This window comes from Salmo salar, chromosome 01, assembly GCF_965601325.2.
Source record: "Salmo salar chromosome 01, fSalSal1, whole genome shotgun sequence".
Classification (NCBI taxonomy): Eukaryota; Metazoa; Chordata; class Actinopteri; order Salmoniformes; family Salmonidae; genus Salmo; species Salmo salar.
In genome coordinates this window covers 31,597,338-31,611,490 of record NC_138291.1, presented here as the reverse complement: position 1 = coordinate 31,611,490, position 14,153 = coordinate 31,597,338, and the positions used below count along the sequence as shown (strand labels likewise).

General features: G+C 44.5%; 1 protein-coding gene across 10 annotated transcripts in view; it reads left to right on the top strand.

Moving 5' to 3' along the window:
- LOC100380464 (kinesin light chain 1) overlaps positions 1–13,587 on the top strand; it is a 39,584-nt gene extending 25,997 nt beyond the window's left edge. For 2 of the 10 annotated variants that reach the window (XM_082955351.1, XM_082955355.1), the window contains exons 8-15: positions 2,248–2,421; positions 2,560–2,659; positions 2,899–2,951; positions 3,524–3,591; positions 3,685–3,793; positions 4,066–4,230; positions 8,796–8,926; positions 9,085–10,131. In XM_082955351.1, coding sequence (XP_082811477.1) covers positions 2,248–2,421; positions 2,560–2,659; positions 2,899–2,951; positions 3,524–3,591; positions 3,685–3,793; positions 4,066–4,230; positions 8,796–8,926; positions 9,085–9,334 — 1,050 coding nt within the window. In that variant the 3' untranslated portion in view covers positions 9,335–10,131. Of the gene's footprint in view, positions 1–2,247; positions 2,422–2,559; positions 2,660–2,898; positions 2,952–3,523; positions 3,592–3,684; positions 3,794–4,065; positions 4,231–7,055; positions 7,865–8,795; positions 8,927–9,084; positions 10,132–10,593; positions 10,661–11,535 lie in introns of those variants that run through there. The other 8 variants (XM_014171030.3, XM_014170859.3, XM_014171114.3 and 5 more) reach the window with 8 other exon arrangements.
- Positions 13,588–14,153: the final 566 nt, after the last annotated feature.

Sequence of the window (14,153 nt, the reverse complement as noted above, 5' to 3'; positions counted from 1 at the left end):
TGACTGCACGGCCAGGCACAACTCCAACACCATCATTAAGTTTGCCGATGACACAACAGTGCCTGATCACCAACAACGATGAGACAGCCTATAGGGAGGAGGTCAGAGACCTGACCTGATCAGGACAACAACCTCTCCCTCAACATGATCAAGACAAAGGAGATGATTGTGGACTACAGGAAAAGGAGGACGGAGCACGTCCCCATTCTCATGGACGGGGCTGTAGTGGAGCAGGTTGAGAGCTACAAGTTCATTGGTGTCCACATCAACAACAAACTAACATGGTCCAAGCACACCAAGACAGTCGTGAAGAGGGCACGACAAAACCTATTCCCCCTCAGGAGACTGAAAAGATTTGGCATGGGTCCTCAGATCCTCAAAAGTTTTTACAGCTGCTCCATCCGGAGCATCCTGACTGGTTGCATCACTGCCTGGTATGGCAACTGCTCGGCCTCCGACCGCAAGGCACTACAGAGGGTAGTGCGTACGGCCCAGTACATCACTGGGGCCATGCTTCCTGCCATCCAGGATCTCTATACCAGGCGGTGTCAGAGGAAGGCCCTAAAAATTGTCAAAGTCTCCAGTCACCCCAGTCATAGACTGTTCTCTCTGCTACCGCACAGCAAGTGATTCCGGAGCACCAAGTCTAGGTCCAAGAGGCTCCTTAACTGATTCTACCCCCAAGCTATAACACTTCTGAACAGCTAATCAAATGGCTACCCAGACAATTTGCATTGTACCCCCCCCCCCCCCCCCCTCGACACCAGTACTCCCTGTAGATAGCCCTGCTATTGTTATTTACTGCTGCTCTTTAATTATTTGTTATTCTTATGTCTTGCTTTTTTTTGTTGGTATTTTCTTAAAACTGCATTGTTGATTAAGGACTTGTAAGTAAGCATTTCACTGTAAGGTTTACCTGTTGTTTTCGGCACATGTGAGAAATAAAATTTGATTTGATTTAATCAGCAAGCCTCTCCAACCCAGGCCTCTGTCACTCACTGCATAGAGGGAGGGAAGATCATCATTCCCCTGCTAATGAGCAGTGAGCCTCTCACTCCTAACTCCCAGTCTCTGTGTCTTTCTCTCAGTGAGTCAGTCAGAGAAACAGAGTTAGCCCTCAGCTCTGTTCTCCTTCCTCACCCAACCCCTTAATGACACCTCTCCTCCAGCTCTGCTCTGACTTCACCCGCCTATCTAATGGTCCAGACAGATCACATAAAGGACAGAACTGCCCGGGGAAGGACTGCCCGTTCCATGATCTCGCCATCACGGTTGACAACTCCCTTGTGTCCTCCTCCCAGAGTGCTAAGAGCCTTGGCGTGACCCTGGACAACACCCTGTCGTTCTCCACCAACATCAAGGCGGTGACCCGATCCTGTAGGTTCATGCTCTACAACATTCGCAGAGTACGACCCTGCCTCACACAGGAAGCGGCGCAGGTCCTAATCCAGGCACTTGTCATCTCCCGTCTGGATTACTGCAACTCGCTGTTGGCTGGGCTCCCTGCCTGTGCCATTAAACCCCTACAACTCATCCAGAACGCCGCAGCCCGTCTGGTGTTCAACCTTCCCAAGTTCTCTCACGTCACCCCGCTCCTCCGCTCTCTCCACTGGCTTCCAGTCGAAGCTCGCATCCGCTACAAGACCATGGTGCTTGCCTACGGAGCTGTGAGGGGAACGGCACCTCCGTACCTTCAGGCTCTGATCAGGCCCTACACCCAAACAAGGGCACTCCGTTCATCCACCTCTGGCCTGCTCGCCTCCCTACCTCTGAGGAAGCACAGTTCCCGCTCAGCCCAGTCAAAACTGTTCGCTGCTCTGGCACCCCAATGGTGGAACAAGCTCCCTCACGACGCCAGGACAGCGGAGTCAATCACCACCTTCCGGAGACACCTGAAACCCCACCTCTTCAAGGAATACCTGGGATAGGATAAAGTAATCCTTCTAACCCCCCCCCTTAAAAGATTTAGATGCACTATTGTAAAGTGGTTGTTCCACTGGATATTATAGGTGAATGCACCAATTTGTAAGTCGCTCTGGATAAGAGCGTCTGCTAAATGACTAAAATGTAAATGTAAATGTAATTATTCTGTTCAAAGTAATGGTGATGGGGTCTCTTTCTGTTGTTATAAGTATTCCCTTTTCATCCTTTCACTTTGAGATGGTTTGATTAGCGTGAACCATTATTGCTTTATTACTCACTGTTTTGTTATATTAACATGGCCTCCCCCCATCTTCTCCTGCCCAGGTTCTGGGTAAGGACCACCCGGATGTGGCCAAGCAGCTGAACAACCTGGCCCTGCTGTGTCAGAACCAGGGCAAGTACGAGGAGGTGGAGTACTACTACCAGCGGGCCCTGGAGATCTACCAGACCAAACTGGGCCCTGACGACCCCAACGTTGCCAAGACCAAGAACAACCTGGTGAGAGGGTCACATAGGGGTTAAGAGATTACTGACTTTGAGTGATGACTGCACCTTTTAGAATGAGTAATGAGAAGAAGAGTTTCTTACGTTTTGAAGGTCATATTCTTACATTCGGTCTCTCTCTTCCTCTCACAGGCGTCCTGTTACCTGAAGCAGGGGAAGTTCAAGCAGGCTGAAACTCTGTACAAAGAGATCCTTACCCGCGCACATGAGAGGGAGTTTGGCTCTGTAGACGGTAAGACACACACAGTAATCAAGTATCGTCTGTCGTTTGATGTAAAGGTGAATGTTCTTCATTTTAGTTGAAAAGCTTCTGAAAACAACAATGACCTTTCAGTTGAATGTTGTAATGGTTTGAGCCAGACCATACCCTGCTGTCTGCCTGAATGTCAGTCAATATTTTTATTTTACCTGCGTGTGTCTTAACCCCTATTTTACCTGCGTGTGTTGGTTGTTGTTTGTCTCTGACTGCAGATGAGAACAAACCCATTTGGATGCATGCAGAGGAGAGAGAGGAACAGAGCAAGGTGAGAGACTGTGTGTGTGTGTGTGTGTGTGTGTGTGTGTGTGTGTGTGTGTGTGTGTGTGTGTGTGTGTGTGTGTGTGTGTGTGTGTGTGTGTGTGTGTGTGTGTGTGTGTGTGTGTGTGTGTGTGTGTGTGTGTGTGTGTGTGTGTGAGAGATGGAGAGTCCACTTTCACTAAGGGCCATGGTATTAGTCACTGCTGATGCTGTGGATGAACTTTCACAACTGACAGGGGAAAGTGTTTCCGTCACGGTGTGAAAGGTTTATCGATTTAGACGGCTGAAGAAGAAATCGTGACCGACCGTAATCTCTCAAATTACCACCACAAAACACTCTGAACACTCATGTATTTTGGGGGCGCATTAACGATCTCGAAAATCGGGCTAATTTCATATTTTCATATCTGATGTAATCCAAATCTCCTTTCGCGGTTCCGTGTCATTTGTCAAGAATTAGCTGGGATATTTATGCTGTTAATTAATGACCAACCATTTTACTATGGTGGTAGATCTCTGTCGTTAGCGTTTGAAGTCCTTAAATCCTGACAGCTGATGGATGTGGTGGTTCATCTCTAGGGAAAGCAGCAGGACAGCTCCCCGTTCGCAGAGTATGGAGGCTGGTACAAAGCCTGTAAAGTAGACAGGTCAGTATTAAGTATGGAAACTGTAGTGGTATGCCTATGGACCTGTATTTGATTACATTAGTTCATGATGTGTTTATAATGTCTGTCCGCCAGCCCCACAGTGACCACCACCCTGAAGAACCTGGGCGCCCTCTACAGGCGGCAGGGTAAATTTGAGGCGGCAGAGACCCTAGAAGAGGCCGCTATGCGCTCCAGAAAACAGGTGTGACCACTGTCCTCTTCTGCCACTTACCTGCCTGAATAATAGATTTGCCAGCCCAGGGTAATGTGAAACCGGATGTGAACAGACTGGAGGAGTATCATTGGTCCAGCTGTCTAAACTGAAATACTAGCAGGTCTTGGAGAGTCTGTTGTAAACCAATCCATAACAAAATCCAACACATGATGCGATGTTGATCACTGAGAATGTTTTTTTCTGTGTTTGTACGTGTTTATTTGGTTCATAATGTGTGTGTTTCCTGTCCACATGGCCAGGGTCTGGACACGGTGCACAAACAGCGTGTGGCGGATGTTCTGAGCGAGCCAGAGGCGCGGGAGAAGCAGTGGAGCCGTGAGAGCCTGACCTCCGACGCCACAGTCAAGTACGAGAGTGGCCCGGACGGGGGCGAGGAAGTGAGTATGAGCGTGGAGTGGAACGGGGTAAGTACAGTACACAGCCCAGGCCACACACAGGGAGTAGGGAGGGGTACAGACACACCCCTTAGATCCTCCTAGAGAAAAGCCCAATTGGGAAGGAAAATATTTGATATGATTGGCTTTGTGATTAATATCTCATCTGATTTCTCTATTTGCTTTGAAAACGTCTCTAGAAATGATCAATGTTAAGATTATACATTGCAATTGATGATTTATTTAAGCTACTAATGAGCAGTGAACAGTGGCTTCTGTCGAGGATATTACTGAACATGTAAAGTTATTTCTTACCTACTCTTAAAGTGCATCTCCTCTACAACTTGTCAATTATTTGATGAGGACTGAGTTGCCAGTGGTAACCTTGGTGGTAAATGTCCTAGATTCTATATGACTCCATATTATTTGTGTGATAGCTATTAGTTATAATGCTGATTGACTGTCTGGCTAGTTTGTAGTTATAATCACCTCCTCTGTTCTACACTCATGCTTCTAGTCTACACTCATGCTTCTAGTCTACACTCATGCTTCTAGTCTACACTCATGCTTCTAGTCTACACTCATGCTTCTAGTCTACACTCATGCTTCTAGTCTACACTCATGCTTCTAGTCTACACTCATGCTTCTAGTCTACACTCATGCTTCTAGTCTACACTTATGCTTCTAGTCTACACTCATGCTTCTAGTCTACACTCATGCTTCTAGTCTACACTCATGCTTCTAGTCTACACTCATGCTTATAGTCCTCAACTGAGTGAACACTCCAGCTGCTTACATAAAATGACTTCTCAGACCTTTGTGCCAGCAAGTTACTGTGTCTAGTATAGAAGCCATATGTTTTGTATGGTTCTATTTTGTTTTCAGTAAACAGCATATTGCACACATGACCACGTCCTTTCCATGCATTAGTCTGACAACTGTATGCTATTCCCACTGGCTCTATCCGATTACTGCAGTAAAGTCCTCTTGGTCACAGCATATGTTTGCAAACCACACCACACTCTCTGCTGTAGTCTGCTATTCAGAACTGTCCTGCTCCCATAGCAACAGTAGCCATAGTGCCCAAGACAACCAATCAGCATCTCCTCCTTGGAGTCCCCTGCCTGCCTGGTCTGCCCTCAGCTCAAGGCTCTGGGGAGACTGGGCTCAGGCACATTCGTAACCTGTGTTCTCTACTGTACTGCTCACCTATCGGACTGTCTCAGTCAGACACTAACCTGTGTGTTAAACAACACCTCTGTCGCTATGGTGACTCATTCATGTTCTCATCACTACTGATGCATGTGGGCTCTGTACTGTACATCTTCAATGTCCCTCTGACACTTTCATCATGTGTGTTTGTGTTTACTGTACTGTATGTGCCTCTCCTGCCCATTGGTCGCTGCTTAGGTGTGTGTGCGCGTGCGCGTGTGTGTGTGTGTGTGTGTGTGTGTGTGTGTGCGTGTGTGTGTGTGTGTGTGTGTGTGTGTGTGTGTGTGTGTGTGTGTGTGTGTGTGTGTGTGTGTGTGTGTGTGTGTGTGTGTGTGTGTGTGTGTGTGTGTGTGTTTGCTCAGACACAGTGTGTGTTTGTGTGACCTGTAGAGCTGAAACCTCTGTCAGACACACATAGTACATACTGGTAAGGATGGATGGACAGACTTAAACATGTATGATGATTGTGATACAGTACCCCTGCTGTCTTTTTCCCTGCATCCAGTGGCAGGTTATTACCAGCCAGAGTGGTGGGACAGCATTCAACCTGTCCCATTATTCTAGCTGATTCTGAGTGTCTGTTTACTGTCTGCATCCCTTTGTCTGTGCATGCAGTGCTGTGGTGGGCTAACTTGATGTTTCCTCTGAGTAAAACCTGTACTACTGTGTGTGTGTAACTATGATTTAAGTGTGCTATAAGACAGACTGTTCCTCCAGACACAGTATCTCTCCAAGAATACCCCCTTCACTTCTGCTTTGTTTGGTGTTCTCTCACCCACATTAGTCCTATTTCCCATTTGTTTGTCGTCTTTTTGGGGTTTTCCGGAGCTTTGATTTGATTTGCCCATGGATGAGCTTCAGGTCCTCTGAACTTGGCAGTGGAAAATGGCTGATGTCTTTGTACAGGGAATTGACTAATGTTTATTATAGAAACCTAACTGGGTTAGAACACACAGGCAGCCGTTTTAGTTTATTTTGGGGTTATAGTCACATTGTTGGTCGTTTTTTTAGATCGGCTGAATTGAGCCTGTTATATTCATTAACTATAGTTCTATTCATTCGCTTTCCAAATGACACAACTACCAAATTTACCAGCATGGCCAGGATACTGGTTAGCTCATACTGGCTAGCACCTCAGTGTATTGAGAGATACTTTAACTGACCATTTAGGCTCTGAGGTCATATGAGCAATTCTAAATCCATGCTGCCTTTGCTTCAGTTGGATGCACTTGATAAGGTTTTCAAGTGCCATAAGGACTGATATAATTCACTCCATTACTTTTTAGGTTACTGTTTTTACTTTACCCTTGGTCCCTGGATTTGTGTGGTTTCTTATAGTTTCCTTTGCCCTATAAATCTCTTTTGCTGTTGCTAATTTTGAGTGCTGATGCAGTTGTAAAGCACCGCCACAGTCCTACCTGGAGAAATACTGTCTCTGTAGGGGAAACACTGGCTGACTGCTGCTGTCTGTCTGTCTGACTTGCTCTGCTTTACTTCTCTTCCCGAATTTTCTCACTTTACTCTACCTCATCTTCATCTCTGTTTTTCAATACCTTCTTCTGCCTCTCTTGGTATTCCTTTAATTGGTCTACCTCTCTCTCTTTCTTTTTTCCCTCTCTCTCTTCACCCTGTCTGACCGGCAGGCATAATCCCAGATGCCTTGTTGTGGTTCTAAGTACTTGTCTTCTGCATGACGGACGCCAGCTCGCCTGCCACCCCTCCAGCTTTGCAGTTGTGTCTTCTCTTCAGGCTCTTCTCTCCTCCTCTGGGCTGTCTGTCTGGCGACTCTACTGGGCCAAGCTGTCCCTAGTTCTATCCTCCTATCCACTGTCAATGGAACCAGGGGACAGGGGGGCTGGGCTCTATGTCTCAGAACCAAGCCACTCCTGCCTCCTACCATTACCGTATCTTGCTCTTTGCTGTACTTAAATACTCTGTCTCCTCACTCTATCTGTTCTATCTCTCAGTAGGGTGTGTGTGGTGTTGCGTTTCCAGCATTTACTAGAAGTAATGATGCATACCGGTCTGCTTTTGCTCGTAGTGATTTAACTAACATACTGTGAATTCTATGAGTTGGTGGCATGATCATCATACTGTATGCTCCCTCAGAGTACCGTGGTGGCTCTAGGCTGCTGTCGAGTTTCTTTAGTAGTGTTTGATCCTGTGCTCCATATGGTCCTATTGATGTCAAACTTAACAGTGTTGTCATGTCCTGATCAGGAGGGGGTGTCAGAAGACAATGCAGCTCCTGTGTATACAGAGCCAGATGGTGGGAGGGGAGGGGGAGTGTAGAGGGTGGTATAGGACAGAGGGGTGGGACATGCCTCACTCTGCAGCGTGGAATCTGGACACTTCTCTTTATGGCTCCTACTAATCTACTCTGTCCTGTCTGTGCTTCTTATAGTATGTATCTCTTAACTTGTAATAAAACGTAACTCTTTGCTCACCCACATCTTTGCCTGTAGCCTCTCTGTGTGCTCCCTCTCTTTCTCTCTGCTGTGTGTGTGTGTGTGTGTGTGTGTGTGTGTGTGTGTGTGTGTGTGTGTGTGTGTGTGTGTGTGTGTGTGTGTGTGGTGTGTGTGTGTGTGTGTGTGTGTGTGTGTGTGTGTAAAACGGGGTTTGTGTGTGTGTGTGTAAAACGGAGTTTGTGTGTGTGTAAAATGGTGTGTGTGTGTGTGTAAAACAGAGTTTGTGTGTGTGTAAAATGGTGTGTGTGTGTGTGTGGTGTGTAAAACGGGGTTTGTGTGTGTGTAAAATGGGGTGTGTGTGTGTGTGGTGTGTAAAACGGGGTTTGTGTGTGTCTAAATCTTGATGGTAGAGATCAACTCCGGGACCATGGTAATGTGACCCTACTTCTTTTCCTTCTCTTCTCCATGGTGGTGTCCTAGTGGACAGGTCAGAGGTTAGGGGTCAGAGCTATGTGAATAACCACAGAGCATGAAAAGCTGTTACTCCAAGATCTGATCAAACATAGCAGGATGGATATTGCTACCTTGTTGTAGATGAATAAAGCATGACAAGCTTTAGAAGGAATTTACATTGCTCAAGAGAACTATTGTGAGCATAACCTTATAAGATGTTTTTGGAGGGCTTCTCTAATTTCTTTATAGCGTCATTTCTGAATAGCACACGGATGAGGCCGACATGTTTTGTCTCAGTAGAGAGTCTAATCAGATGCACATGCAAAACCAAGCACATGCACAGGCCATCACATATGCAAACAGAAGAATTTGCTGAACCAGTTCTCTGTATTTTCATGCACACATATCTGTACTGAGTATGCATGCATGTGGGGGTGTGTGCAACTCTGCATGCATGTTTGTCTCTACCTGTGTGTATGCAAGATGTGAGTGTGAAAGTAACCCTCTGACCTCTCTCATCAGGACGGTTCCGGCTCTCTGAAGCGGAGCGGCTCCTTCAGTAAACTCCGTGCCTCTATTCGCCGCAGCAGTGAGAAACTGGTCCGCAAGCTGAAGGGCGGCAGCTCACGGGAGTGGGACCCCAAAAACTCTGGGTAACTATTCTCCTCACCTTTGACCCCTTCATGCACAGTTAGTTAAATAAAGGTTAAGTAAATACAGAAAGATACAGAAAGATCTAGTGGTAGCACACTAGATGCCACTAGATCTTTTTTGTATCTTTTTGTTTTTATTTAACCTTTTATTTAACTAGGCAAATTCTGAATTACAATGATGGCCTACCCCAGCTAAACCCTAACCCGGACGATGCTGGGCCAATTGTGCGCCACCCTATGGGACTCCCAATCACGGCCGGTTGTGATACAGCCTGGAATCGAACCCGGGTCTGTAGTGACTCCTCTAGCACTGAGATGCAGTGCCTTAGACCGCTGCGCCACTCGGGAGCCCCAGAAAAGACTAAGCCACCCTGCTCCTGGAGGGATCTCTACTCTGCTATGGGTTAACTCTGGTGTAACTCTGAGGCCTGTTTGGCACAGCTAATGAACCACTGAGCGTTGCACTAACTAACACAGTCAAGAGCCTGTTACTTGTGCATTTTCACTTGCATACACTATGAATGCCACATACTGTGACTGGTACAGACTTTTAGTGGCTCAATGTCACGCTCTAGAAACAGGGTAAATATTCCAGACTACATTGCCTGTGTGGATATGTCCAGTGTAGGAAGTGCTTTGAGCTGACAGGCAGAGCTAGTCGAACTGATTCTGAAACTACAGAGGACTCCGACTCCTAGTGCCTCAGTCAGCAGTGAGATTCTCTATTTTATGTCCTTATAATTTGAATAAAAAGTAACATCTGCTTTAAAAATAATAATAATAGTTTTTCCACAAAAATTGTGAACTAGGCCATTATTACTCCTGTATGAGCGGAGAAAAATACTCACATACGCACAATGCAAAACAACTTCCTGCGGCCATGTGTATACAGAGTACCCTCAATCAGCTGTGAGGGACAATCTGGCCTAGAGACAGGACTAAATAGAGAATGGTTAAGAGCTCTAGATGACCAAACTACTACTAATTGCCTGCTTTGAAATGCCTGCATATGAAAGCCATATTTTATTTTATTTGTTTTCTTTATTTCATCATTTTTAAACCACATTTTCAAAAATCAGTGTTTTTTTTTGCGAACTTATTTTTGTCTGCATGGGCATTTGGTTTTATTTTAATATTCTAATACATCTATCTATCTATGCTGTGTTTTTATTTATGACTAATAAACTTTTCCAAGTGAATGGCTACTGCATGCCTCATCTGTTTGTTGACATTCTGTTTTATGACTCATTTTCCTCTCTTCTGCTCTGTCTATCACTCAGACCATTTTAACGTTCCTAACTCTTTATCAATGACGATTTATCCCCATTATGATGATCTCTCTTATCCAGGAGACAGTAGAGTGCTGTATCAACAGAATTCAATGAATTTGGCGCAGAATACTACTCCCTTTAATCAATTTGTTGTCACACTCTCTTCAACTTTGTGTGTCCTTTAACCCATATGTTATGATTTAGCTCATAGAGATGGCTTTATGTATTTGTGTCGGGGCATTGTCTGGTGAAACTAACCCGTGAGTGAGTCTCATTTTTGTTATTAACCCACATACCATCTCCATGGGCCACATGTCCCTCTCCTCACCCCTGACTCTTGACCCCTCAACCCGGCTCTCACTGACATCTCCTTGCATGCCACTGGTCTGGGTGCAGCATGAAGCGAGCCAGCTCACTGGGTGTTCTAAACGTGGTGGACAAGGCTACCGGAGACCTCTACCAAGTAAGGAGCCTAACTGTCTCTCTCGCTCCATCTTTCACATCACTCAATCTTTCCCCATTTTTTTTCTGGGTCTCTTCTCCCTCACCATCCCCTGTGTTTATCTTCCTCCCTCTTTCTTACACACTACTCTCTGATACTTTATGAAACAACAATTCCCCAATGGTCCTCTTGGTCCTCTTGGTTGTGATCTGTGGTCAAGCTGGCCCTTGCCCCTGTCCACCTGTGCAGTCATCTCAGAAACTGGTCACTAATGTAATGACTAACATGTCTCTCATTGTGTGTGCACTAATCTATAACCCCTTAGTCACAACTCACAGTAATGAATGATGTGCACGGTAGATGTAGGAAATGATACAGTTGATTTATGTGGCTGTAATGAGGAAATGAGATTTAAGGTGAACCAGGTATAGTAGTCTGCAACCAGATGATCAACAGCAACCATTCAAAATTCTACTTGCAACGTTCTACATTAATTGACTCCAATGTTAATCCTTTTATAAACAGACTGCTATCAATTGTTCACCACGATAAATCTGCCTGGATTTATTTGAGAATATGCATCACTGGACCATGGTACCATTCTACATGGTGGGATATTGGTTCTGCCAACCTACCATACGATAAGGGTGTGACTGCAGAATACAGTAGTGCACCAGATTTCAGCATCTCATTTATATTGTATACTACATTCCCCCAAATACTGCAACAGTAATCAATCATGAACTGTCTGTATTCCATATTCAAGCAAAACAGACCTTTTCTCCATGGAAATGTGAAGAATGTTTTGTCTGTGATGTGGACCGTGTACATGAACTGTTTCTCTTTAGTTCTTCAACCTATTCTGAACCCTATGCCCTCTCTGCTGCCTACTCTAGGAGCGAAATAATCATCTGAGAAAGAGTCGTGACCTGAGTGCCAGCCACACTGACCTGGCGCATTGAAGGTCAGAACGTTCCAGTGGAGAGGTGACAGAGGTCATGGGGTCAGTCTCCTGAACAACCCCCTCCCCGTTGTAGGTATACAGCTGGCTACAGTACGTAGGTTTCACAATCTCATTGCACTTTGATCTCATCGCTGGGTTGCTTAGGTGTTTTTATTTGAAATGTTTTCTCTTTTTTTCAATCAATATATATCGAGCAACATGAGATTAGTTATAATGAACGACAAATGTATAACGCTAAGTCAAGTGTAAATGCGTGTGTGTGGATGTAAGTATGCACCTATATTTTCTAGTTAAGTGCTCAAATGAGAGAATGTTCATTTTTGTATTTTCTGTGTGTGTGGTTGCTTTGTCCTACCTTACCTCCACAGATCTAAATCGTAACTTAAATAATTTGGTTATCACTTGAATGGAATATGTGAGCAGTTCAGGAGGTCCCAATAGAGTACTTAACTCTGCTGTCTCACCCCCTTTCATCCAAATTCATGTCCTGTGTGTTCTTATTGAAGTGCTAGCTGTGCTTGTTGTATTAAGTTTTATGTTTTACATTTTGGTTGTGTCAATTAGGGTTTATTTTATTTCCTATGCTGATCTGGGGAATCTTATTTCTTTGTATCAGAGGTCTTGAAACTGATAGCTCTGCTTCTAGTTTCACGATGTTACTGCAATTTAAAGCAACTGCTCAAAATGTATGTGAAGTTATGAGGCAGGATCGTTCTGTTGGCACATTAAGTAGATCTGGTCGATTTCTCAGGATTGTCACAGAACAGAAGATGGCTAGCGAAGCTAGTTTTGATATACACTGACTGTACAAGATATTTAACACAAGAACCTGTTACAATCAAATGCATTTTCCAGTAATAGCAGAAAAATACTGTTACAATCTGGAGTAAAGACATTGTTTACCAATTTGTACCAATCTGTTTCTGTATGTTGAATGATGAATCAAGAGTAAGACTATGTATAAAGAGTGAAATTAAGCTGAAGCACTTGGACTTCATTAGATGAAATATCCAACCAAAAAATTCAACAAATGTTTTTATTGATCCATTATAGGACTTGCTGTCACCCCCACATTTACATTGTTTTACTTTGTTCTCAAAACTTTCAAGTTGACATTTGCTCGTTTCCGAAGCTTGCCTTTTTAGGTCCACAGACATGATCCTACTGACATGGGTTTGGGTTGCTTGTTGGGTGGACTGTTAATGTGGTCTGTTGATGGGGATGTGTGATAGAGTTCTGTTATGTAAGGAAGGTGACTGTTAAATTTGACTTCAGACATCATAGGCCCAGGAACTTCCCCAGTCCCTCACCAGGATGACTTAGAGGGGTGAAACATGACTAATTAGGGTTCAATTGACAAGACCGGTTACACTATCCAAGGAACAGGACCTATTTTATGATAAACAAGCAAGTTGTCATGAGCAGAGTGAACCATGGAGTAGTGAGTAATTTGCAAGTAATCCTATGAGCAGTGGTACAATGGCTGCGTTTACACAGGCAGCCCAATCACATCAGATCTTTTTCAGGGCAGATCCGATTGGTCAAAAGATCAGTAAATAAAACAAATATCAGAATTGGGCTGGCAGTGTAAACGCAGCTTCTGAGTCACTTGAGGTGGTGCACAGAATATTATGGAGAAGGACAACACGCCCTGAACTAGTGAAACACTGCTGGGAAATCTTAATGATGACATCACCCTATTATTTGTGACACAGTCAATGCACCAGCCTCTTTACTGTCCAAGTTAACTTTTTTTTGTTTGGGGTTGGGCTTGAGTGTGTGTTGAGTGTGTGTATGTTTGGGGATGTCCTGGGCTAGACTGGCAATAGGAACACAATTGGTAACTACCCAAACTTCCAGCCCCTCTCCCTTAGGATGACTGCTGTGCTGGCTGGATCCCTTTAGCCTGAACTGTGATGAAGTGTTTGTCCAGAAAAAAAATATTATATGGTATAAATTGTTTGAATAAAACTATACAAATATTTTTCTTAGTCCCTATCATTCTTTGGTCTGATAAATGAGCATGATCACGGAGCAGAGCATGGCAGTGGAGAGGGGAGATGCACACAGTAGAATTATCGTTCTCTCAGCGCCCCCTACTGGATTTTTATTATCTCCAACGACTATGAAATACCCTATCTGTAATCATACAAACACTTCAAAAGTGATCATGTTTTAGGGAATCTAAAATCTTGAATGAGTCTTGAACAAATTGAAAAAATATACAATATTAGAATGCATGTTGAGGGTTTGGGATAAGGTGGCTGGGAGGGCATCAGACACTTCCCTGAAGTATGTGTGGTGCCTCCACTCATCTCACTTCGGTCTTTCGGTGGACCCAAGCTCCCCAAGTAGAGCCCCGCCAGCCACTATACTTACATTTAATTAACAAGGTATTACACACTGACAACAGTATTTAAGCGGCAGTCTCCAATGTAAATTCAGCAAAAAAAGAAATGTCCCTTTTTCAGGACCCATTCTTTCAAAGTTAATTTGTATAAATCCAAATAACTTCACAGATCTTCATTGTAAAGGCTTTAAACACTGTTT